Genomic DNA, 26,159 nt, shown 5'->3' on the forward strand with positions numbered 1-26,159 from the left:
GGGGCCGGCGCTCTCTCCGCCCCCAAGATGGCGGCGGCGCTGAGGGGCCGCGCGGGCCCGGGCGGGGCCGCGGCGCTGTGGCGGCTCCAGAGCCGGCGGCGCAGGTGAGGCCGGGGGGCAGCGGGCGGGCCGGCCGCACACCTGCACCTTCCCCAGCCCTGTCTCTTCCCCTGTCCTAGTGCCTGACCTTCACTTTATCCTTGTCCCCTATCCCTGTAATTTTCACTTTCCCCTCACCCCTTCCCCTCTCTTCTTACCTCTGCTCAACCACTTGCTCTATCCCTCTCCGTATCATTTTCCCCTACCCTTTCTTCCTTCCCCTATCCCCTATCCCTGTATCCTGTGTTTGTTATATCCCCTTTCTCTATCCCCTTTTCCTCTCTCCTATATCCCCTATATTCTCTATAGGCACTTGCCCTATATCCTTTGTCTGCCATCCCTATCCTTTCCCCCTTTACATTATTAACCACCCCATCCCCTTTCCTCTATCCCGTTTGCCTTTCCCCTATATCCCCTTTATTCCTTAGATCTTCTTCCTTAATATCCCCTTTCCCTATCCTTTCCCCTGTTCCCTTTCCCCTCTATTCCTGACATCCCCTTCCCCTATCCCCACCCTTTTCCCTTATCCCTATTGGTGAAAAAACGCCCATCACTTGTTTTTAAAATGGTAAAAGTTTAATAGGAATAAAATAGTTATAAAAATAATAATATAATTAGAGTAATAATAATTTGGACAATTGGGATTAGGACAATATAAGACAACAGCAACAAAGAGTTAGGGATGTCCAGGTACCTTTTCTGGGCAGCACAAGCCCAAAAAAGGCCCCACGTTAACAGAGGATTGACCCTTAGAAACAACAACCTGTTGCATATTCCTACACCTCATCCATGATGCATCAATTCCACTGAAACACAGGATTCTGTCTGGGCAGTGTCAGCTTCTTCCTCCTTATCCTGACGGTGTCATCCTGGCTGAGGAGGCAGGAAGAAGTTCGTTTCTTCTGCTAATGGAGCAATAAATTCTCTTTCTCTGAAAGATTCAGGTGTCCTGTGGCTGCTATCTCAGTGCAAGTCCTTTCTTTAAAAAAAAAAATCTTGCATAGCACAGTTTCTATTTTAACATTTTGTTATAACTTAAAACTATATTTACCACACTACTTAAGAGAATTAACACAGCATCACTTTCTAACACAACACACATAATATTCATTGCAATATTTGCAAAAAGTCAATCATAAAATATGCATTTTTCACATCATGCCTTGTCCCTGTCCCCATCCCGGGCTGTGCTGATGCCGTGTCCGTCTGTCCTGTCCCCATCCCCGGGCCGTGCTGATGCCGTGTCCGTCTGTCCTGTCCCCATCCCCGGGCTGTGCTGATGCCGTGTCCGTCTGTCCTGTCCCCATCCCCGGGCTGTGCTGATGCCGTGTCCGTGTGTCCCTGTCCCCATCCCGGGCCGTGCTGATGCCGTGTCCGTGTGTCCTGTCCCCATCCCCGGGCCGTGCTGATGCCGTGTCCGTCTGTCCCTGTCCCCATCCCCGGGCCGTGCTGATGCCGTGTCCGTCTGTCCTGTCCCCATCCCCGGGCCGTGCTGATGCCGTGTCCGTGTGTCCTGTCCCCATCCCCGAGCTGTGCTGATGCCGTGTCCGTCTGTCCTGTCCCCATCCCCGGGCTGTGCTGATGCCGTGTCCGTCTGTCCCTGTCCCCATCCCCGGGCTGTGCTGATGCCGTGTCCGTGTGTCCCTGTCCCCATCCCCGGGCCGTGTTGATGCCGTGTCCGTCTGTCCTGTCCCCATCCCCGGGCTGTGCTGATGCCGTGTCCGTCTGTCCTGTCCCCATCCCCGGGCTGTGCTGATGCCGTGTCCGTCTGTCCTGTCCCCATCCCGGGCCGTGCTGATGCCGTGTCCGTGTGTCCCTGTCCCCATCCCCGGGCTGTGCTGATGCCGTGTCCGTGTGTCCCTGTCCCCATCCCCGGGCTGTGCTGATGCCGTGTCCGTGTGTCCCTGTCCCCATCCCCGGGCTGTGCTGATGCCGTGTCCGTGTGTCCCTGTCCCCATCCCCGGGCTGTGCTGATGCCGTGTCCGTGTGTCCGTCCCTCAGCTCGTTCGACGTGGCCGTGGTGGGCGCGGGGATCGTGGGTCTGGCCGCGGCCCGGGAGCTCCTCCAGCGCCACCCCTCGCTGGCCTTGGCCGTGCTGGAGAAGGAGCAGGAGCCAGGTACGTGTCACGGACATGTGTTCTGAAAAATCCTTTGGTTAGGATCTTTTCTCCTGAGAATCCGAGAGGCCTCAGAAATGAAATGTAAACAAGGATTACCTGCTGCTGTGGAATGCCACAGGTGCATCTGTGATTGGTCTCATCTGGTTGTTTTTAATTAATGGCCAATCCCAGTCCAGCTGGCTCAGACTCTCTGGTCAGACACAAGATTTTATCATTCCTTTCCTTTCTATTCCTTGCCAGCCTTCTGATGTCTCCTTTCCCTTTCTTTTAGTATAGTTTTAATATATCATTTTCTTTGACTATAATATAGATAATAATAAATCAGCCTTCTGAAACATGGAGTCAGGATTCTCATCTCTTCCCTTGTTGGGGTTGCCTGCAAATTCCACAGGGTACAGAGTGGGACAGAGACCCAGGGGAGGCTGTGCCAAGGACACACTGCCCGAACCTCAGCACCCCATGGATATCTGTGTGTGGGGAGCAGTAGCTGTGGGAGAGCAGCTGCCTTTGTTGTTGAAGTGGGTGATGGATTTCCCATTTCCAGGCCAGGCTGGACAGGGCTTGGAGCAGCCTGGGATAGTGGAAGGTGTCCCTGAGCATGGCAGGGGGTGGGACAAGGTGATCTCTTTAGAAGTGATCTCTAAAGTCCCTTCCATCCCAAACCATCCTGGGATTCTGTGATGACTCTCACGGAATTCCCAGAATCACTGGGTTAGAAGAGACCTTCAAGGTCATCAAGTCCAGCCCAGCCCAACAGCTCAGCTCACCCCTGGCCCCCAGTGCCACATCCAGGCTTTGTTAAACACACCCAGGAATGGGGACTGTACCACCTCCCTGGGCAGAACATTCCAGAACTTTGTCACTCTTTCAGTGAAAATCATTTTCCTGATATCCAACCTGAATTTCCCTTGGTGCAGCTGGAGACTGCATGTCAGTGCCAAGAGTCTCCCCTAACAGGGATTTCTTCCACCCTTCTCCTTCAGCAGGGTTGTCATCCATCAGTCTGTGCTTCTCTGCTGGGACTGCAGATTGGGAATTTTAAGTTAAAAACTCCTGTGCAAGCTGCAGTGGGACTGCTGGGGCTGCAGCAGCATGGCAGGAGAGAGGACAAGGAGGGGGAATAACCAGGATAAGGAATAGTGCAGCTTGTGGGAGGGCACAGGCAGGTCCTCCATGGAGCTGGGAGAATCCCAAGGGACAGACATCAGTGATTAACTCTAAACAGGACCTGTGAGCCCAAACTCTTGTCTGAAATAGCTCCATCAGCCTGGTTATAAATTGCTCTTGAGGTGTTCCATGAATGATACAAAATGACTTTTTATCCCCAAGACACACAGCTGTGTGAGTGCCAAGCAGGAATGACCTTTGGGCGTCCACACTTCAAAGAGGGGGAAGAACCTGACCAAATTACCTCAGTAAAAAACGTTTGTGGTATTTTTCACCTCTATTTTATCCATTTACAAAGAGGAGATAGCAACCTAATCCAGTTCACAAATACTCAAAAATCCTCCCAGGCCTGCTAGCATGTCCAGAGGAATTGTGGATTGGACAGATAGTATGTTGGATGAGGCCCTAGGAGATGCATTTCATTGTAAAAATTGGGTTTTAAAATTTAATTTCAGCCTGTTTTGATTGATTGGTTTGTTCTTGAAGGAACCATTTGTTGGTTTAGGGGTTTTTTCCCTGTTGGTCCAACACAATGCAGGCTGTGATGGATTCTCTTTAACCAGGGCTGGCTGTGTCAGTGCTTCTCATACCTTTTCAGGCCAGGGGAGGAATTAATTGTGCAGTTCTCTCACTGGATCATCCCTTAAAGTGCTGATCCAGGACCTCAGTGAACTCATGTGTCTGACAGCAGAAGTGATTAAGTGGGAACAACTGAGTTCTAACAATGTGTTTTTCTTTCTCTTTAGCCCATCACCAGAGTGGACACAACAGTGGTGTGATCCACAGTGGGATTTACTACACCCCTGGCTCCCTGAAGGCCAAGCTGTGTGTGCAGGGGGCAGCCCTGTGCTACAAATACTGTGAGCAGAAGGGGATTCCCTACAAGCAGTGTGGGAAGGTACAGGAATTCCTGGCATTCCCTGCTTTACCCTTGGGAACTGATGTGTGATGTGTGGTGGCACATGTGGCACAGGCCTGGTTGTGGGTTTTCTCCACACTCTCCAAGTTGCAGATAATTTAATACAGAAATGTGGATAATGTCCATAATCCCCTCCTGCCCCCAAATCATCCCTTCCTGCTGACGAGTCTCAGGTTGAGAGAAGGTTTTTCATGATCTCCCCGCCCTGGCTTCATGCTCTGAGCCATTTTTAATGTGATGTATCTTTGTCTTTGGTGCAAGGTGAGAACCAGGGCTGGGCAGAGCATGCCAGCTCTGGTCAGGCTCAGTGGATCCGAGTTCTGTGTCCATTTCCCAGTTGTTCCTAACACTCAGTTCAGGTTTTCCACCTCTCACTGGGCTCTGGGCTGCTGTTTCCTCAGGACTCTCTGTCCTGACCCCAAGGTTCTGGCCCCGAGGGATACATTTGAATCCCATGGTTTTTCTTGGAGCTGTGTCTGGTCCGTGCTGCCTCTGCTGCCACGCTGGGCACAGGGTGGCACTGTGGGTCTGTGCAGCAGCACACCTGAGGGGACAGCCTGCTCCTGGCCTGAAGGGCTCAGCTGGATTTGTGTATTTTGTACCAACAGCAGGGCAGTGCCTGTCCCCTGTGCTGGCACTGCTGGGCCACCTCCAGTGCTGGGGACAGCTCTGGGCTCCTCACAGCAAAGCCACAGGAGGGGCTGGAGGGTGTCCAGGGAAGGGAATGGAGCTGGGGAAGGGTCTGGAGCACCAGGAGAGGCTGAGGGAGCTGGGAAGGGGCTCAGCCTGGAGCAAAGGAGGCTCAGGGGGCCCTTGTGGCTCTGCACAGCTCCTGCCAGGAGGGGACAGCCGGGGGGTCGGGCTGTGCTCCAGGGAACAGGGACAGGAGGAGAGGGAACGGCCTCAAGTTACACTGTGAAGCTTTAGATTTGGTGTTGGGGAAATTCCTTCCTCAAAGGGTTGTCCAGCCCTGGCACAGCTGCCCAGGGCAGTGGTGGAGTCCCCATCTCTAGAGGGATTTAAAATCCCTGTGGATGTGGCACTTGGGGACACGGGCCAGTGGTGGCCTTGGCAGTGCTGAGGGATCAGCTGGACTCCGAGAGAGCTTTTCCAACTTCAACAATTCCATCATTCCATGACACTCTCCTGGCAGTTCATCCCAGGGAGGATAATGGTGAAACTTCACCAATGTTCCCTAGAGCAGCCCCAGGCTTGGAGAGCTTCACACTGGGAGGTGCCAGAGCTGAGCTGGCCTGGGAGGATCCTGCTCTGTGCAAAGCTGGCACAGGTAATTCTGTCTGGATTTATCTCCTGAGATAGCTGTGAACAGACTCCTTGGTTAAATGAAACTGGGACAATTCCACTCAGGCCGTGTCAGAACATGTCCTCACTCTCTTTTTGAGGCTCTTGGAGGTTTGTACATCTTGGGTTGAGTTCAGTTTTCCTTTTTAAAGCATCCCAGTGGTTCTTCAAAGTCCAATTCTCTTCTCTCACATGCAGACTTGTAGTCTCAGGCTGCTTCTGGCAAATATTGTCAATGGATTGTAACTCAAACTACAGTTTAGCATTTATTTTTTAATTTTCTGTGATATATTAGTGCTTCCTCAGCCACACAATTCTGTGCAATTCATGGCACCAACCATTCTTCACCCTCTGGAGTCATTGTTCACTCGTTCCCTGCTGCCTGTGCTTGATGCCAAACCTGCCCTGGCTCTGTTTTGCTCACTGCTGTGCCTTTTGTTCCTCTCCCAAAGCTGATTGTGGCTGTGGAACAGGATGAAATTCCAAGGCTCAAAGCTCTGTATGAGAGGGGGCTGCAGAACAATGTCCCAGGGCTGAAACTCATTGGAGCCAAGGAAATCCAGGAGAAGGAGCCCTTCTGCAGGGTAAGGGGTTGCCATACTTCTAACTCTTGTAAGAGCTTCTAATTCTAATTTTAAGAGCTGTTTCTCAGGTGAAAACATCTTTTAATTTAACACAAATACTTTCCTGGCCTTGAGGTTCAAGTTCAGAAGAGCCTGGAAATTCCTTCCCATCCACAAGAGTGGATTTGGATCAAGCCCATTTCAGTGCAGTTGGTGAGGTTGTCATGCAGCACTTCTCAGCCTGTTTATTTTCACAGCAGGAGGAATGTGTGGGCTTTGTGGAACACGGATTTGTTATTGATTAGTCTGTCTTGGCTTGAAAGGAAAAGGTGGATGTGGATTCCCTGAGCTGTTTCCTGTGGCAGCTTGCTCTGGAGTGGTTGTAGGTACAGACAGAAATTTTCTGGAAAAGAATCTTTTTCAATCTTTTCATTTTCCCTGTGAACATTTTGGATCTGCTCCCTGAAACATCCTTTGAGTGTTCCAGATCCAGCTGAGCAGATGGGGAGAGAGCAGCACTCCCTGCTCATGGCAGTGCAATATTCCAGATGAAATATTCCAACCTTCCTCTGTGTCCCAAACCCTGGCAGGGACTGATGGCCCTGGATTCTCCCTACACTGGCATTGTGGATTACAAACAAGTGGCCCAGTCCTATGCCAGGGACTTCCAGGAAGCAGGTGGGACAATCCTGACTGATTTTGAAGTCACAGACATGGAGATGGCCAAAGAAAGTTCTGCAGGAAGTCAAGATGGTAAGGCTGCGTTTTTCCCCCTCTGTTTACCACAAAGGTTTTGTTCAAAACACCATTGTTGTAACTGAAATGACATTTCTGACTTTTTCTGTCTCCTAGGGATGAGAAAAAAGGCAAAATTACTTTAGTGAGAGTATTCAGCAAACTCATGTGGGGTTTTTTTGCAGGTCACCCTTCAGCTGAGCCATTTAAAACTGATGGAAGAAAGTGAGAGTAAAATGGAGAAATAGAGTTCTTCTCTCCTCTTAAAATCAGATTTATCTGAATCTTGCCTGTTTATTCTTGTGGTAGTGATTTTCCTTATCCTGCAGGCAGGTTGGATCTGTGCTGGCACACAGAGGGAAGAATAAAAACCCCTATTAATCAATAAATACAGTCATGTCCAACAACATTCATTATGACCAGAGCAGTTCTTACATAGCTTGGAAGGTATTCCAGAGGAAAATTCCTTCCTGCTGACAAGCTGCTTGTTCTGTCAGTTCTCTGTTGCTTGTTCTAATAATTCCCTCTCTTGCCTAACTCCATTTCAGGGCTGAAATACCCAGTCATTGTTAGAAGCAAAAAGGTAAGGCTGAAAAAGAAGTTCTCATTCCTTCCAGGAAGCTGCTTCTCCATTTCTTCAGATTTTTTTTTTTCTTGTGAATTAATAATTTAAAAAAAAAATAGATTTAAGATCTGCTGTTCAGCAACATGACCAATTTGGTAAAACAACTGCAATCAGTTCTTAGCAATGAGGGGTTCAAATAAATAAATAATAATGATGATGATGATGCTGTAAAATATTAAACTCTAACTTTCTGCAGCCTGACATTTCACACCCCTTATCTGCTTTATTTGCACAATCTGATGCTTGTGCTTCCAACAACTCCTTTATGACTCGTTCATTTGGTGACAAACACCAATTTTCATGTTTACTTTTGGGCTCTGGCATCCATAAAATGATAAGGAGGCTTTTAGCATCATTTTATTCTCATTTTATCATCAGAACTGCTTCAGTGGAGCAGTGGCAGCTGCTGTTCCTGCAGGTCAGGACTGTGCTTTGAGCCCTTCTCCTTCAGGAGGGGATATCTGCAACAAAAACAACTTCCCAGCCCCTCTGGTTGCTTTTTCATTTAGTTCTGCTGCTTTTTTCACCTGTTTTTTGCTCTTTCATTAAAAATTAGCTCCCAAAATCTGTTTAAATTTTTTCCACCAAATACTGGTATTTTTTTCATGCAAATATTTTTTGAAAAAAAAAAATTTAAAAGCAGATACTAAGCTAAATAAATAGTTTTTGATTTTGAGCTATTTATTTCTTTAGATGGCAAAGGTGTTTAATATTTAGCAGCTCTGCACACCTGTGTGCTCTCAATTTGTGTAGCTGGGGTCAAATCAATCAACATCTTTATTTCACTTATTGAAATAAGTTAATTTTTTAAAAATAAGTTGAATAAATTCAATTTTATTTAAATAAATGCCTGTGGGGTTTTTCTGGGTGGTTTTTTAGCAGATAAATAGAATTTTGATGTGTTTTGTCTTTTTTTAAAATAAGTTAAATAATTTTTTTAATAAGTTAAATACATTTTTAATAGAAGTTAAATAAATTTTATTTATTTAAATAAATGCCTGTAAAGTTTTTCTGGGTGTTTTTTTTAGCAGATAAATGGAATTTTGATGTGTTTGGATTTCTTTTAATAAGTTAAATATTTTTTTTAATAAGTTAAATACATTTTATTTATTTAACAAAATGCCTGTGGGGTTGTTCTGGGTGTGTGCTTTAGCAGATAAAAAGAAATTTGATGTGTTTTGTTGGTTTTTTTTAAATAAGTTAAATACATTTTTTAATACAAGTTAAATAAATTTTATTTATTTAAATAAATGCCTGTAGGGGTTTTCTGGGTGTTTGTTTTAGCAGATCAATAGAATTTGGTGTGTTTTGGTTTTTTTAATAAGTTAAATATATTTTATTTTTTTAAATAAATGCCTGTGTGTTTTTCTGGGTGGTTTTTTAGCAGATAAATAGAATTTTGATTTTTTTTTAATAAGTTAAATAAATTATTTTTTTTATAAGTTAAATACATTTTTTTATATAAGTTAAATACATTTTATTTCTTTAAATAAATGCCTGTGGGTTTTCCTGGGTGGGTTTTTTTTAGCCAATAAATAGAATTTTGATTTTTTTTAAATAAGTTAAATTTTTTTTTTTTTATAAGTTAAATATAAGTTAAATACATTTTTTTATATACGTTAAATACATTTTATTTTTTTAAATAAATGCCTGTGTGTTTTTCTGGGTGTTTTTTTTTAGCAGATAAATAGAATTTTGATTTTTTTAATGAGTTAAATACTTTTTTAATATAAGTTAAATACATTTTATTTCTTTAAATAAATGCCTGTGGGTTTTCCTGGGTGGGTTTTTTTTAGCCAATAAATAGAATTTTGATTTTTTTTTTAATAAGTTAAATAATTTTTTTTTTATAAGTTAAATACATTTTTTTATATATGTTAAATACATTTTATTTCTTTAAATAAATGTCTGTGGGTTTTCCTGGGTGGTTTTTTTAGCAAATAAATAGGAATTTGATTTTTTTAAAAGAGTTAAATACTTTTTTTATATATAAGTTAAATGCATTTTATTTCTTTAAATAAATGCCTGTGTGTTTTTCTGGGTGGTTTTTTTAGCCAATAAATAGAATTTTGATTTTTTATTTTAATAAGCTAAATAAATTTTATTTATTTAATTTGTTTAATGTGATTGGTGTTTTTTGCTCCCCCAGGGGCAGGAGGTCTCCTGTGGGCACATCCTGACCTGTGCAGGGCTGCACTCCGACCGCCTGGCCCAGCTCAGTGGCTGCAGCCCCCAGCCCAGGATTGTCCCGTTCCGGGGGGATTACCTGGTGCTGAAACCAGAAAAGTCTTACCTGGTGAAAGGAAACATTTACCCAGTGAGTCCCCCCTGGTTTGTCTGCCACAGGAGCTGCTCAAAATGCAGAGAAAAGGAAAAATTCCGTGGTTGTTTCTGTCAGGCAGTGATGCACACACAGGGATGGAGATTGGGTTGGTTTGGGACAGGACAGTTGGATTTTGTTAATTTTTTTGTTAAATTTTTTTTGTTAATTGAGGAAAACGTGTCTGGGTTTGGAAAGCCAGGTGCCTGCTAAGGAAGGCAGGAGCCTCCCCTGAAATGGAGAATGTGAACCCTCCCCACCCCTCCCCATTGCTATAAATTTTAATTTAAGGGGCTCTCAGGCAACAAATATGGGAGCAGGAATAACAGTTCTTTAATAGGGAAGAAAATGAAAGGATAAAATAAACAGTGCAGTGAACTGAACCAACCCTGCCAGAGCCAGAGCACAGCCTGACACCCTGTGGGTCAGGGGGCTGGCAGCAGTCCCACTGGAATTGTGGCTCAGCCCTCCTGCAGTGCCAGGGCTGGTTCTGCTGGAGCAGGGATCCTGGAGAAGGGTGCAGTCTGCCTCTGAAGGTCCAGGGGCAGAGGCAGCTGCTGTTCCTCTGGGAAATCCAGTGGAGAAGCCGTGCTGGTGTTCCAGGATCTCCAGATTCTATCCGGGTAGGAATGCTTGGCTCCTCCCCCTGGGCTCCCATCTCCCAATGGGATGCTGTAGCTCTTATCAGCCATGCAGGGACATTCCATGGCCTCTTATCAGCAGGTGTCTGCCCAGAGGGAGGAGTGGGTGTGGGAGAGATGAGGAAAACTGCCCAATGGACAGGAGACAGCTGCCACACAGATGGTGCCAGAACACATCCTGCCTGGCAGGCTGGGACAACATGGAAGTGCCACGTGGGAAGTTATTGCCAGGTGTTTTGTTCATGGTTTTAGTTTTGGGGTTTTTTTACTTAATAGAGAAAAGATGGAATATCACATTGCCACATATCCAGAAAACTCTTAAATTATTTCTAGATGTCCTATAGACAGGATTCAGAAGTCAGGGAGAGCCAACAGTAAATTATTACTTATTATTTAAATAATTATAAGAGTCCTGTTTAATCTCTTTATTGATAATCTGGACAAAGGGGTTGACTGAACCCTCAGGAAATTCACAGATGACACTGGAGGTTTTTTCCAACCTCAGTGATTCTGGGATTCTGTGATGAATTATTGATAAAGGGTTTAATCTTTTGTGCTAATATCCAACACTCAGATTTAGGTATTCTCCTCTCAACTTTATTTTTGAATTAGCTGGTTTTGTCATTAAAAATAGGAGAAAGGTTGTTCCCTTTTCTCCCTTTCTACCACCTAATATAGACAAATAATGGGATGAAGAGCAGCAGTCCCAGACAGAAAATTAATTATAGAGCAAGTGGAGAGAATTCCTAGGGCAGCATTTTAGCTCATTCTGTCCATTTAAATACTGATTTTCTGAATATGAGATTGGCTTTGCCTGCTAAACACGGGGTCTTTGGGAAAACTGGAGTGCTGGGCAGTGCTGTTTGTCTGATCTCACCTGGGAATGATGCAGGAGCCTGTCTTGGGATGGGAGGGAGGAAGTGGAACAAGAAAATAACATGCAGATTTATTATTATTAGCATTATTATTAGCATTAACCAGGCCTGCTAAGTTCAGGCTGGTTTGTACACACAGTAAGGGTTTTCTAATATTTTGTGGTTTTTATTGCAGTGTAATTGCTCCTGGTGAGTAACATCAGGGTGTTGTTGATTTATATCCTGAGAAATCTTGTGGACTTTTTTTTCCCCTGTTATTTGTTTTCCTTTTCCCTAAAATTCAGCTCTACCTGGCCCTGCTCTGTTCTCCAGTGGTTTAATTAATGACATGCCACAACTGCACAATTAACAAGCAACAAAACCAGCTCAGAGCCAATTCTGAGGTTCTGTGACTCAGAGTTTTGTTGCTGTGGATGGAAATGAAGTGGCAGATTTGCTGGTGGTGAGAGCTCTGCTCACTGCTGTGCCCCATTTCAGGTTCCCAACCCTCGTTTCCCATTCCTGGGGTTCCATTTCACTCCCAGGATGGATGGCAGTGTCTGGCTTGGCCCTAATGCAGTGCTGGCCTTCAAGAGAGAGGGCTACAAACCACTGGACTTCAGCCCTGGAGACTTCTTAGAAGCTGTGACCTACAGGTAATGCCTTGTGCTCGTGTCTGCTGGCTGCTCTTGTTGAGCTGTGAGCCATGGGAGCCACTTCCTGCCCAAATCCCCCTTTTCCCACGTTTCTGGTGTGTTTAAAGACACTTGTGCTGATGAGTGTGGAGTTCCCCAAGACATTTGGCTTTGTGTGGTGTCATACTTGAATTTTCTACCAGGACATGTCTCAGCCAGTCTGGGAGTGTGGCTGCTCCCTGGAAGGTGCTGGTGGAGCCATTCCAGGGTTGGTTTGCACTGTGATAACTTAATCAACTTAAACAGCATCATTTAATACCTGCAGAGGGTGCTGGGAGGAGAGAAGGGTTGGGACAGAGAGCTGGGAATGTTCCCCTGGAGAGGAGAAGGCTCCAGGGAGAGCTCAGAGCCCCTGGCAGGGCCTGAAGGGGCTCCAGGAGAGCTGGAGAGGGACTGGGGACAAGGGATGGAGGGACAGGAGCCAGGGAATGGCTCCCAGTGCCAGAGGGCAGGGATGGATGGGAGATTGGGAACTGGGAATTCCTGGCTGGGAGGGTGGTGATGCCCTGGCACAGGGTGGCCAGAGCAGCTGGGGCTGCCCCTGGATCCCTGGCAGTGCCCAAGGCCAGGCTGGACAGGGCTTGGAGCAGCCTGGGATGGTGGAAGGGGTCCCTCCCAGGTTGCTCCAACCTCATTAAGTCCTGGAACACCTCCAGGACTGGAATTCAGAATTAATTCAGTGCCACAGCTCTGTGAGCAAGGCTTGTTGGAGCAGAGAAGGACAAACATGTATTTCTCAAACATAAGGCATGCTGTGATTCCTGATTTTGGGAATGGGAACTTGTGCCCTGCAGTTGCATTGGCTGCCTCCTCCAGCAGCTGCAGCTGGTGCATTTTGAGGCAGGTTTTCCCTCTGTGCAGTTGTTTCTCCCCTTGCAGTGGGCTCTGGAAGCTGGTGCTGAGGAACGTGTCCTACGGCCTGGGGGAGCTGTACAGAGCCTTTTCCCTCAGTGCCCAGGTGAGGCAGCTGCAGAAGTTCATCCCTGAGGTCACCACCAGTGATGTTCTCAGGTAAAATAAGCTTCTTCTCTTGGGGAAATCTCCTATTTGAGCAGCAGAAAACGTGGCAGGGGTTTAATCCCTTCCTCCACCAAAATGTGATACAGGAGCTTGGAGCTGCCTCCAGCTTGGAGGTCCTGGGAGGACCTGGAGCTCCTCAGTCCAGAGGAGGCACCAAGATGATCAGGGGGATGGAGCAGCTCTGCTGGGAGGAAAGGCTGAGAATTTTGGGATTGTTCACCCTGGAGAAGAGAAGCTTTGGGGTGACCTCACTGTGGCCTTGCAGTACTTGAGGAGAACGCACAGAAAGATGGAGAGGGAGGGGCAGGACAAGGGGGAATGGCCTCAAACTGACAGAGGGCAGGGATGGATGGGATATTGGGAAGGAATTCCTGGCTGGGAGGGAGGGGAGGCCCTGGCACAGGGTGCCCAGAGCAGCTGGGGCTGCCCCTGGATCCCTGGCAGTGCCCAAGGCCAGGCTGGACAGGGCTTGGAGCAACCTGGGACAGTGGGAGGTGTCCCTGCCATGGCAGGGGTGGAATGGGATGGGCTTTAAGTTTGCAGGTTGGCCACCTCCAAGATCCCTTGACTGTCAGATACCCCCACTCTGCCTCCTGAGTGTTAGAATTGCCCCAAGAAATGCTTTGTCTCCACTCCCTGCCCTCCTCACTGCCTCCCTGGACGCCTCCTCACGGGAATTCCTTTCCCGACTCAGAACAACATTTTCCTTCTGTTCCTCCTTGCTTTTGCAGGGGTCCCTCTGGTGTGAGAGCCCAGGCCCTGGACAGTGAGGGCAATCTGGTGGATGACTTTGTGTTTGACGGGGGCTCGGGGGCCGTGGGCAGCAGGATCCTGCACGTCAGGAACGCTCCTTCCCCCGCCGCCACCTCCTCCCTGGCCATCGCCGCCGCCATCGCCGACGAGGCCCAGCGGCGCTTCCAGCTCTGAGCCCCGGCAGCAATCCCAGCAGCAATCCCAGCAGCAGTCCTGCCTGCTGCCCCTCTGCCACCTGGCTCTCCTCCTGAAGGACACACAGCCACCAGGCAGTGCCCAGGCAGCCTTGGCAATGTCCTGTGCCCATGGCGTGGTGAGGAAGGTTTGGCCGGCGGAGCAGGAGCGGCCATGGCAGGGTCTGCAGGCACGGGCAGAGCAGGCTGGGATCCCTCTCTGCTGGGATTTTCAACCTGCAGGCACGGGCAGAGCAGGCTGGGATCCCTCTCTGCTGGGATTTTCAACCTGCAGGCACGGGCAGAGCAGGCTGGGATCCCTCTCTGCTGGGATTTTCAACCTGCAGGCACGGGCAGAGCAGGCTGGGATCCCTCTCTGCTGGGATTTTCAACCTGCAGGCACGGGCAGAGCAGGCTGGGATCCCTCTCTGCTGGGATTTTCAACCTGCAGGCATGGACAGAGCAGGCTGGGATCCCTCTCTGCTGGGATTTTCAACCTGCAGGCACGGACAGAGCAGGCTGGGATCCCTCTCTGCTGGGATTTTCAGCCTGCAGGCACGGGCAGAGCAGGCTGGGATCCCTCTCTGCTGGGATTTTCAACCTGCAGGCACGGGCAGAGCAGGCTGGGATCCCTCTCTGCTGGGATTTTCAACCTGCAGGCATGGGCAGAGCAGGCTGGGATCCCTCTCTGCTGGGATTTTCAACCTGCAGGCACGGGCAGAGCAGGCTGGGATCCCTCTCTGCTGGGATTTTCAACCTGCAGGCACGGGCAGAGCAGGCTGGGATCCCTCTCTGCTGGGATTTTCCACCTGGATTTGCCATGGCTGTGCTCACAATGCTGCCTCCTCAGAGGGGTCTGAAAAGCCCCGGGCACGGGGGCTCTGTGTGGGCTGTGATCCCATTGCAGTTGGATGTGCAGCCCTCTGGATGACATGGAAGTAATGGAACAGGAGGATAAGCCCTGCTTAAGGGCCCTGCTGATGGGGAATTAAAGGCTTTGTCAGAGATTGAGAACAATATTCAGAGCCTTCCACGTGAATGTAGAGCATTTCACAGAAAAATAAGCTTAAAGAGGATTACCAAACCCAAGTCAATTTAGATCTGCAATTCAGATACTCTGTCTGATCACTGTCTGTATTTTTTATAGAGCAGAAATCAAAATATGGATACAAACAATCACTTTTCATTTCATTTACAGCTGGGAAGTCAGTGCTGATCAGAAACTTCCATCAGTGGCTTTGGGTTTCTTCCTTTGAATGCTGATGATGCAAAAGGAGCTGATCTTTGTCCAGCCACTTGAGCAATCCAGGGAAAATGGTCTTTGGAACAGGAAATCTGAAGGGAGGGAAGCTCCAGAAACCTGCCCTGAGTCATGGCTGGTGTTGCTTCCCTTGGAGCCCGAGCAGGGATGAGTCAGGAAGGTTTCCCATTTTCCCTGAGCACCAGGGGAGCTCAGCCAGGGCTGGAGACTCCTCCTTGCTCCATGGATACCCAGTTTTTATCAGAGACACACCTGGAGGAGTCTGTGTGCAGGGAGAGCTGAAGTGAACTCGGTGCTGAGCTCAGGATCTGGGAGTGTCCTGCAGAATTGCTGCAAAGCAGAATTTTGTGGCCTCAGGGACAAAGTATTGAGGATTTAATAACAGCTGCTGGGGAACACAGATAATTGTGGGGAGTTTGCAGCAGAAAATTGGACATTAATTTTTCCTTTAAAAGTTCTTTTCTGAGCTCCTCTGATGGGAGTGGGTTAGCACAGGAGGGCAGCTGTGAGGCTGATTTTACTGTATAGATTGGAGACACTCTTGTCAAGGGGGAAAAAGGGCTTAATCTGCTTTTTTTAAAATTATTATTATTCCTTTTTTTTTTTTTTTTTTTTTTTTACCCTGGTAAAATCTGCTTTACCAGCAAATTGACTGCTGGAAATTCAAATACCAACCCTTTCAGAGCAAAGTTTTGGTCACTTCAGGCAGAGATTCAGCTGTTCCAAGTCTTCCAGTGCCACAGGGCTGGGTAAAACTTCCCACAGTGGAACAATCCTGTCTTCCCTCCCTGCCAGAAGTGTTGCCTATCAACAGTAAATCCTACAAAAGGATTGCAAAAGCCACTTCCTCCCACTCGGGGTGTGGCCCTGACATGTATTAACAGAATAAAGAACATTAAAATGCAAAGCAGACAGGGACCAGGGGGAGTCCTGAGTCAGCATTTCCCTGTGCACTGCTTTTTCCTCTCAGGTGATGATTGTTTGGGGGTAAAGTTTATTTGGAATTGAAATTATGAACCCTGATGTAGCATTCTGCCTTTTCAGAGATAAAAGATTTACACTTTTGTTATAAAAATAAATTCAGAGATGATGATGTCAGGGTTTCAGGCATCAGTCTTGCTGCTCACAAGTGTGAAAATGTATTAATTTATTTTCCAAATGAGCCTCACTTTGATCATTTCTTAAATGTGCCTTTTATGATTAAAACAGTGTGGTGGGGTTTTTTGAAGTGCTGTAAAATCTGTGTATTTCTCCTGACTCAGAGAAGAGTTTCACTGGAATTTGTTAATTCTCAGCTGTATTAGGCAGGATATCACTCTGTAATACTTCAGGGGGGGCCACAAGACCAAACTTGTCTTCCTGAATTATCTTATCTGTGCTCCTCACAGCTCACAGCTCTTCCTCACTCGACAGGACTGCTCTGACCTGGGCCTGTTGGGACAGGTGGGATGAGAATTCCTGAAACTCTCAATAAATATTTGGACAAACACCATTTGTTCCCCAGAAGTGTTACAGAATCATAGAACCCCAGGCTGCTTTGGGCTGGAAAGGACCTTAAATCCCATCCCACTGCAGCCCTTCCACCATCCCAGGCTGCTCCAAGCTCTGCCAGCCTGGCCTTGGACACTCCAGGGAATTCCTGCCCAATATCCCACCCAACCCTGCCAGGTCAGCCCTGAGCTCTGGCAGGAGGAGGAACTGTGCTTCTGTGGGTTGTGCCACCATTATCCCAGCATTACTTTTCCTTTTTGCTCACAGTTTGGGTTTGTGGAACCAGTGTAAAATAGAAATAAATCGAATATAAATACAGAAATAGGTATCTTAGATCTATAGATAGAATAGATATAAATACAGAAATAAATATTTTGTTGGGAAGCTCCCAGGCTGCTCTGGTGGGGCAGGAGGGTCGAGTCAGTTTCTGCCTCTGGAAGCATCAGGCTCCTCCAGGAAATCTTAAAATTTTACTGGCAGGAAGGATAATTAAACCCTTTGGTTTAATTTATCTATTCCCTCTGTGGACCAGTCTTAAAAATGGGGAGTGGAGGGAATATAAGGTGTGAGATTTGAATATTATGCTGTCAGGAGGGAAAATTCAGCTGGATTTGGGTGATGAGTGGGTGAAGGGAATGGTGTTCTCTGGAACAGGGAGAAAACTGCATCAAAAAGGGAGAGAAACTCCTTCCAGGTATGGAGAGAAACTGGTGGCAGGTAGGAAAATATCCTCCAAAGAGGGAGGAAAACTGCCTCGAGGTTGGGAGAAGAATATTCTCCAGCTGGGGAGGAAAACAGGCTCCAGGCTGTGAGAAAAATTGCCTCGAGGCAGGGAGAACAGTCTACAGGTAGGGAAACAGGCTCCAAGGAGGGAGAAGGAAAGCCTCCAAGGAGAGAAATTCCTTCCAGGTAAGAAAACAATTTCTAAACAGGGAGCAGCAGAGAATTCAGGAAAGGATGGGAAGAGGCACAGGTCTCTAGGAGGCCTCCAGGTAAGGAGAGTCATCCTCCAGGTGGGGAGAGGAACATCCTCCAGGCAGGGTAAAACACAGCCTGCAGGGAGGGAAATGGCATGCAGGGAGGGAGAGGAGCTGCCTGCAGGTAGGGAGGGGAAGAGCCTTCAGAAAAACTGCTTCCAGGCAGGGAAATATCATCTGGGCAGGGGAATATCCTCCAGGTAGAGAATTATCATTTGGGCAGGGAAATACCCTCCAGGTAGGAGAATCTCCTCTTGGCATGGAAATATTCCCTAGATAAGGAAATCTCCCCTGGGCAGGGAAAATATCCCCTAGGTAAAGAAACATCCCCTCAGTAAGGAAATATTCGCTAGGTAAGGAATATTAAGTACAGAATACAGGGGATGTTTCCCTTCCCGGGCAAGGGAAACATCCCCTTGGTTAGGAAATCTCCCCTAGTTTAGGAAATCTCCCCGGGCTGGAAAAATCTCCCCTCGGTAAGGAATTATCCCGCAGTTAAGGAATCATCCCCCCCGCTGTTCAGGAGCTCTCCCCCAGTTTAGGAGCTCTCCCCTCGGTAAGGAATTACCCTCTAGCTGAGGAAATCTCCCCTAGTTCAGGAATTACCCTCTAGCTGAGGAAATCTCCCCTAGGTAAGGAATTACCCTCTAGCTGAGGAAATCTCCCCTAGGTAAGGAATTACCCTCTAGGTAAGGAACTCTCCCCTAGTTCAGGAATTACCCTCTAGTTGAGGAAATCTCCCCTAGTTCAGGAATTACCCTCTAGCTGAGGAAATCTCCCCTAGCTCAGGAATTATCTCCTGGTTCCGGAGCTCTCCCCGGGCCGGGATCTCCGCTCCCGCTCCGTGCCCGCAGTTCCGGGCGCCGCCCGCAGGGGGCGCGCGGGGCGGGCGGCGCAGGCGCGCAGGGCGGCGGCCGCGGGCGGCGGCGGCAGCGGGGCCGCAGCGAGCGGGGCCCGGCCCGGCCCGTCCCGACCCCCGCCCGGCGCCTCCCCGCGCCCCGAGCGGCCCCGAGCGGGCCCCGCCGAGCCATGGCGGCCCGGCCGGGCGGGTGAGCAGCGACACCGCGGCGGCCCGGCCGGCCCCGATGCGGAGCGGCCGCCATGCAGCCGCCGCCGCAGCCTTACGAGTTCCTGGGCGAGGAGAACGGCCCGAAATGGCGCGGCCTCTTCGTGCCCGCCCTGCGCAAGGTCAGTCCCGGCGCCGAGCGGCGGCACCTGCTCGGAGCCTGCCCCGCGTCCCCGCGCTCCGGGCAGGCGGAGCCCCGGCCCCCGCCCTGCCCCCGGGCAGCGCCCCGAGCCCCCCGCGGCTCCCTCAGGGCCGGCCGGGGCCGCGGCGGGCGGGGATGCTGCGGGCGTGAGGGGCCGGCCGGGCGCCGCTGCTCCGGCACCTGCGCTCGCTGAAGTTCGCTCTGCGCTTTCACTGGGGCTCTCGCTTCCAGGGGTTGGTGTCCCAGATTGGCTTGGCTTGGAGGGGATCTTAAATCTCATCTCGTTCCTACTGCCTGCCGTGGTAGGGACACCTTCCGCTATCGCAGGGTGCTCCAAGCCCTGTCCAGCCTGGCCTTGGACACTTCCAGAGATCCAGGGGCAGCCACGGCTTCTCTGGGCACCCTGATAGCATTGCTGATATGCAGGGAAATGATATCCTTCATCCCTTCCTTCATCCCTTCTTTTGTCCCCTTTTTACCCCTTCATCCTGTCCTTCATCCCTTCTTTTATCCCCTTTTTATCCCTTCCTTCATCCTGTCCTTCATCCCTTCTTTTACCCCTTCCTTCATCCCTTCATCTCCTCTTCTTCCCCTCCTTCACCCCCTCCTTCATCCCTTCCTTCACCCCCTCCTTCACCCCCTCCTTCACCCCCTCCTTCATCCCCTCCCCAGGGTTTCTCCCGACGCCTTTCCAGGCTCTTTCCCCGCCGGGTTCCTTGCCCGCGGTGCTCCTGGCACTCAGGTGCCGCCTGTGACAGCAGCCACCTGTGGTGCAGGGAGAAGCCGCCCTGTGGCACATCTGCCACTGCCCAGCTGAGAGGGGGAAACCACACGGGAGTGAATCCGTGGGTTTAGGATGTGTTCACCCCCAGTAGTGTAAAAAAGTGAAAAACTGAGGCTGGAGGGAGCAGTGCCCTGCTGTGTGCCATTTCCAAAAGCTGAGGGTTATTCCATAGTTCTGACCATCATTATCTGCTGATCTGCATCTCTGGTGCTGCCATACAAATACTTTGGGCAGTGGTGAGTGGTTTGTCTCTTTTTTCTCCAAGAATAGATGCAGTGATGCTGTTGGATGATGATTCTCTGTTATTTTTTAATAGAATAAAAGATTTGCATTTGTTTTGGGTGCCTGTCTAAGTAGTCTTGTGGCTGGCATAGAAACCACTAATTGCCTGTCTGAAGAATCCTGGATTTTCTGCTCTTTACCCTAAAATCTTCTGCTCATGGAAGCTGCTTTCCAGTGTCTCAGAGAGTGCCAGGCTGTTCTTTTCCTGATCTCTCTGGAGTCTGACCTGAAGCAGCCCCTTAACACCAACCTGCATCTGCCCAAACATGAGCTACAGCTGCAGAAAGATTCCCTTAAAATTTAGAGGTGCTTTCATCATCCTCAAATACAAATGCAGCAAAAGTTGTTGGGTTCATGCTGCTTTACCAATTCTGTTTGTGCATTTGGGTTTGGTGAAAAAAGCAGCAATTTCAGCTTTCTAAAGCAGAGGAAACAGGGTTGTGGTGCCAGTGAGTGCCTGTAAAAATGTGTATTTGCTTAAAGCCAGGTTTTTTCTCCCTGGGAAAGTTCCTGGTGTGCAGGACCCACCCTGGAGCATGAGGCAATCGGGCTGTAATGTGAATTTCTGCTGTGAACACACAGTATCAGTGAGTCAACCCAAAACTTTATCATTGTCAGCCTGCTGGGGAAGCACTCTCAGTGTGAACACATTTAAAAGATACTCTTTAAAACAAGCACTGGAGAGCCTCAAATGGGCAGGAAATGACCCAAAATAACTCTTGCATTATTTCTAGGGGAGCTGAGGAGCCTGGCACTGAATCCAGAGATAAATCCTCAAATTTTCTGTTAATTTCCCACTTCATGAAACATCATCACTGCTGTTTGCAGACAGTTAAAAATCCACTTGTTGGCCAGCTGAGATGTGATTTTTCCAAGCAGGTTGCTTTGGGATGAAAACTTTAAATAAACTTTAGTATTTTTTTAGTTAAACACCTGCAATAGAGGGGTTTTTTAACTCTTAAGCTGTGTTTTTAATATCCTGGGCATTATTTCCCATTCCTGAAAGCTTTTCCTTTAAATGAGCAGTTGTTGAGGAGAGAAACAGAAAGCAAAAGCAGAAAAAGAAGATAAATTCTGGTTCTCTTTGTGCATGTTAAAGTGGGAAAAAGATTTAATTCTAAAATGCACAAAGATGTGGAGCTGGGTAAGGAGCCCATGCAGTTCACTAACAATAAAGAATATTTCTTTATTGCTTGGATTTTAAGTCCAGAACATGCTTTGAAGAGCTCCAATCTCTTTATTATGCACTCAGCAAGTTTAAGGTAACTTCTTTTTATCAAACCACTTTTAAATTCTTGCTGTACTTTAATTCTATTCAATTGACACTTAAAAATGGTAAAACAAATCAGTTCTTATTTTAATACATGAAAAAAAAAGAGAATATGTCTTTTGAACAATATTTTATATGCATTTATACTCTTTAAGATTAGTAGAGAGTGATAATTTTTACCTCAGGGTGGGAGTTTTTTTAGGAAAAACCCAAATCTAAATGGTAAAACATCTTTAAACCAGATTTTAGATATTTTTATGCTCACATTCCTTAGCACTGGCACCTGAGGATCTTGTAGGTTGGGAAATTAGAAAGGAATTGGGAATTATTTGCTTCTGTTCTAGCTGGGAGATGGACAAGCACATCCTTGCTCTAAAACACTGAATTTCTTTCTTTCCTTCTGCTGCTGTGCTGGAAATGAAGCAGGGAGTGAGGGTAATTTGATATAAAATCCTTTCAAAGTGAATGAATCAGAAGAAAACATTATTTTGATGTGATCACTGAGGTTTGGTGGCTTGAGCTGCTCTTTGGAGCAGGGGAATCACCCCCAACAGATCCTGAGAAAGGCTTTTCACCTGGCAGCTGGCGCTGGCTTTGGGCTTTGTTTGTTTGTTTGTTTGTTGGGGTTTGGGTTGGTTTTGCTTAGTTTGGCCTTTGTTGGGGGAGATGTCAAATGGTGAAACCCTTTTCCAAAGCTGCATTTTGGGGTTTGGGACCAGCAGATCCAGCACAGATCCAGTGCCACAGCTTGTTCTCGCTGAATTCCACATGGAACTTCCCAGAGCTGAATTATTTTACAGGTTGAGGCTGGGATTTCAGTCCTGTGGGAATTATTGAATGGGATTTCAGTCCTGTGGGAATTATTGAATGGGATTTCCAGTCCTGTGGGAATTATTGAATGGGATTTCCAGTCCTCTGTGAATTATTTTACAGGTTAAGACTGGCATTTCAGTCCTGTGTGAATTATTGAATGGGATTCCAATCCTGTGTGAATTATTTTGCAGGTTGATACTGGGGTCCCAGTCCTGTGGGAATTACTGAATGGGATTTCAGTCCTGTGGGAATTATTGAATGGGATTTCCAGTCCTGTGGGAATTATTGAATGGGATTCCAGTCTTCAGTGAATTATTTTGCAGGTTGATACTGGGATCCCAGTCCTGTGGGAATTATTGAATGGGATTCCAGTCCTGTGGGAATTTCAGAGGCAGCAGCTGAGTGTGTCACTCCCTCCAGCCCACTGGAGGTCCCAGGTTTAATATCCTGGATGTGAGCTGCATAAAAGGTTTTTGGGAAGTGTAGTTGAAAAATTCACTGGTACCAAATGCCTTCCATTGGTACCTGGAATAAATTTTATTCCTTTTATTTTCTTTTCCTGATCTCTCTGGAATCTGACCAAAAGCAGCCCCTAAACACCAACCAGCATCTGCCCTAACATGAGCTACAGCTGCAAAAAGATTCCCCTAAAACAGATTTTTGAAATAAACCCCATAGGTGACCCCACAGAATCAGAGTGTAATTTTGAAAATAGTGAGGAATTTATAGATATGGATTTATTCACCTTAAAATATTCTTGTGTGTCCTGAGCTTACATTTTACAAGGGATGGAGGGACAGGAGCCAGGGAATGGCTCCCAGTGCCAGAGGGCAGGGATGGATGGGAGATTGGGAACTGGGAATTCCTGGCTGGGCTGGAATTGCCAGAGCAGCTGGGGCTGCCCCTGGATCCCTGGCAGTGCCCAAGGCCAGGCTGGACCCTGGGACACCCTGGGACAGTGGGAGGTGTCCCTGCCATGGCAGGGCTGGCTCTGGGTGGGATTTAAATCCAACCCAAACCGTTCCAGGATTCCATAATGAGGATTTGTGTCCACTGGCAAATTCAAGATGTATTTCTGTAAACAAGAGCTGTGTGTTCAGCTGCTTTGCTCTTTGATTTTTTTTTCTAAACAAATTTCAGGAGCACCTCCCAGGGATTCTCCTTTTGGGTTTTCTCTGTGATCCACACACAGTTAAACCCCACAGCTCTGCAGGCACCACATGTTGGGATCATCCTGGCTCTGGGCACTATTTGCATTTTCTAAAACAATTCCACCATTGCTCTGGACCACTCATCAGATTTCTAGAGCATGACTAAAGGGTTTATTCTTAGCAAATGTTGCATAGGCAGATATAAAAGACCATTTTGAGGACTTTTTTTGAGTTTACATTAGTTCAGTGCTTCTGTATTTTTAAACATGTGGGAGTTTCTCTGTTGGGATGTGTGAGGTTGGGATTGAGGTCAGGAGGTGCAGGGGTGTCCAGCTTTATTCCATGCATGTTTTCCATGGCAGGACCAGGCTCCCCTTGGGTTAAAATTATTTATTGTGTTTTAGCCTCATTATAATGGATTATTATCCAAAGCATTTTTATTTCATTAGCATCTATTATTATTTAATGCATTACAATTCCAACAGGAAAGTTGCTCATTAAAAAAAATACTTCCATTTAGGTTTGAAATCTCTCAGGTCATTTAGCTTCTCATAAATACATTTATTTGAGCTCAGAAACCTGGACCTTGCAGACCTGCAGTTCCTCCAAACATGAATTTGAGTGACCTGGGCTAGTGGAAGGATTTGGAATGTGATGGGTTTAAAAATCCCTTCCAACCCAAACCAGTCCAGGATTGTCTGGGATTCTGTGGATGCCTCAGCCTGGAACCAAAGGGGGCTGCTCCTTTTCTTTAAATCTTTTTCTTTTCATGCTTTTTTTTCACTGTAACAAAGCTGCTGACCCAGAAATCTGTGGTTGGCCCTCAGTAGCAGGAGAGCTGGGAGGTGAAGGTGGATTTTAGCTCCCAGCTGTTCAGTGACAGTGCTGGGATTTCATTTGGCAGCTCCAGCAGAAGGAACACTTCCTACCTGTGCTGTTCAGGTGGAAATGGGAATTAGTGTTTGCCTTGGCTTGGGAGCAGGCACAGGAGTTAAAAACCACCAGAGAGAGCCCTTGGCTGCTGTGATTCACCTCCCTGTGGAGCCTCTGGGCTCCAGTCCCAGTCCCAAACCCAATCCCAGTCCCAGTGCTGGTGCTTTTCCCAGCTCCTCATCCTCTCACCTCCTGCAGTGTCTCCTGCCCACCTCCTCCTGCTCTCCCTGGGTTTCCAGCTCTGTCTTTGCTCAGTGCAGCCCTTATCTAATCAGTTCAGAGGAGCTGTGCAGTCTGGGATTTGCTTTCCTAATGACCTCACTGAGTGCCTGTGTGCCAGCCTTTGCCATCAGTGCTTCCTGAGGGTTACTCATGTGGAAAACCTGCCTTTCCTGCACCCATGGCCCTGCTCTCCTGGCTCTGAATGTCACCCCAGTGACCACTGGGTTCATGGGGGGATTGCTCTGAGGGCCTTCAGTGTCTCCAGGTTGTAGGAATTCTGCCCTGGGAGGGAGGTGAGGCCCTGGCACAGGTGCCCAGAGCAGCTGTGGCTGCCCCTGGATCCCTGGAGTGTCCAGGGCCAGGCTGGATGGGGTTTGGAGCAGCCTGGCATGGTGTCAGGTGTCCCAGCCGTGGCAGGGGTGGGATGAGATGGGATTTGAGCTCCTTTCCAACCCAAGCCATCCTGGGATTCAAACTGCAGGTTGGAATAATTCAGTCTGCCTCCCTGAGCCGTGCTCCTTGGGGAGGGTGGGGTGTAAAAAGTGGGAGAGGGAGCCCCTGAGTGCTGGATTCCGAGCTCAGAGCAGCTCCCAGCTCCCTGTAAAGAGTTCTGGGAGAACTGGGAGCTGTCAGGGTTTGCTGGAATCTGGAATGCAGGGAGCTCTCAGAGCTTTGGGGCTGTGAGCCAAAGATCAGAATTGAACCCAGGATTTGATCTGAGCCCTTGGAAAAGGCTCCCAAACTGAGGGGCCAGAAGTGAGAATTTGGATTTATAGTTTGTAGCAGAGACAGGTTAACCTGAGTGAAGGAAAGTTCAGAGGTTTAGAGTTTAAGATATAGAAATAAAAGTAGTTCCAGAGGCAAACGAGGAGTTTAGAATGCAGCACTGTGGGTTTGTTGCCATAACATGAGTGGCTGAGGAAGCTCACACTGGAGCATGGGTCCATGAGATGAAATATTTAAGGATTGGGTTAAAAACACAAATATCCTTGTTAGCAGTGTTGTATTGGTCAATTCCTTAAAAACTCTTGTAACTGAGGGTCCTGTGACCTTCTGAGCCATGCAGTGAAGATGTGAGCCCAACTCACCCTTCCTGTACCAGATAAGAAATTAAATCACCTAATCTAAAGTCTCAGAGGTCCCATCTCTGCCTCATTCAGAACTCCTTCAGAAATCCCCCAAAGTGCTCAATCAGAAGAGGGCTCAGCCACCTCCTGGTGTTTCCCTCCCCTGTCCCAGCCAGAGGCTGTGCTGGGCTGCATTTGCTGATGGATCAAATCCAAACACTTCATTTTCCATCAGGTTTGAAGATTAAAATGTGTGTGTATATATATAGTTTGTGGGTATGTGAACAAACCCACTTTTAGCTTCTCCTTGACTCTGTATAAAAGAAAACAACAATTAACTGGAGAAAGAAGAATTTGTGTGTATTTGTACATTATTAATGTTTTTTTCTGTGGGCACCAAGCAGCTTTGCCAGGAGATTTTGGGACAGTCTTTGATGCTGTTTGAGAGTCAGATCCTGTCTGTACCACCCTTCATTCCTGCTTTAATTCACCCTCCCCTCAACTACAATATACTGTGAAGAGAAGATTATTTAAATAGCTAAAGATGGAAAAAAACCCACATTTAACCAAAGTGGTGGTGGAAGGTGATTTTTAAAATCCCTGTGCAGTCAGTTGAGGGATAATTTTATTTTGCTAACCATGCTTCAGTTAAAAAGCCAAATGCTTTATGTAGATAAAAATTCTCTTTTACTTAAGAGGCTGCTTCCTGCTGTT

General features: G+C 47.7%; 2 protein-coding genes across 2 annotated transcripts in view; both read left to right on the forward strand.

The window, feature by feature from the left end:
• Nucleotides 1-7: 7 nt before the first annotated feature.
• Nucleotides 8-16,736, forward strand: L2HGDH (L-2-hydroxyglutarate dehydrogenase). The gene is made up of 10 exons (XM_059850693.1): nt 8-104; nt 2,101-2,216; nt 4,133-4,284; nt 6,060-6,191; nt 6,761-6,923; nt 7,454-7,488; nt 9,680-9,847; nt 11,844-12,001; nt 12,920-13,051; nt 13,792-16,736. The coding sequence occupies exons 1-10, from the start codon at nt 28-30 to the stop codon at nt 13,985-13,987; spliced, it is 1,329 nt and encodes a 442-aa protein (XP_059706676.1). The 5' UTR covers nt 8-27; the 3' UTR covers nt 13,988-16,736.
• A 1,995-nt stretch (nt 16,737-18,731) lies between these two features.
• The window catches only part of SOS2 (SOS Ras/Rho guanine nucleotide exchange factor 2), a 49,139-nt gene continuing 41,711 nt past the window's right edge, over nt 18,732-26,159 (forward strand). The window contains exon 1 of the mRNA XM_059850701.1: nt 18,732-18,903. Coding sequence (XP_059706684.1) covers nt 18,817-18,903 — 87 coding nt within the window. The 5' untranslated portion in view covers nt 18,732-18,816. The remainder of the gene's footprint in view (nt 18,904-26,159) is intronic.

The sequence above is a fragment of the Haemorhous mexicanus genome, chromosome 6 (genome assembly GCF_027477595.1).
Source record: "Haemorhous mexicanus isolate bHaeMex1 chromosome 6, bHaeMex1.pri, whole genome shotgun sequence".
Taxonomy (NCBI): Eukaryota; Metazoa; Chordata; class Aves; order Passeriformes; family Fringillidae; genus Haemorhous; species Haemorhous mexicanus.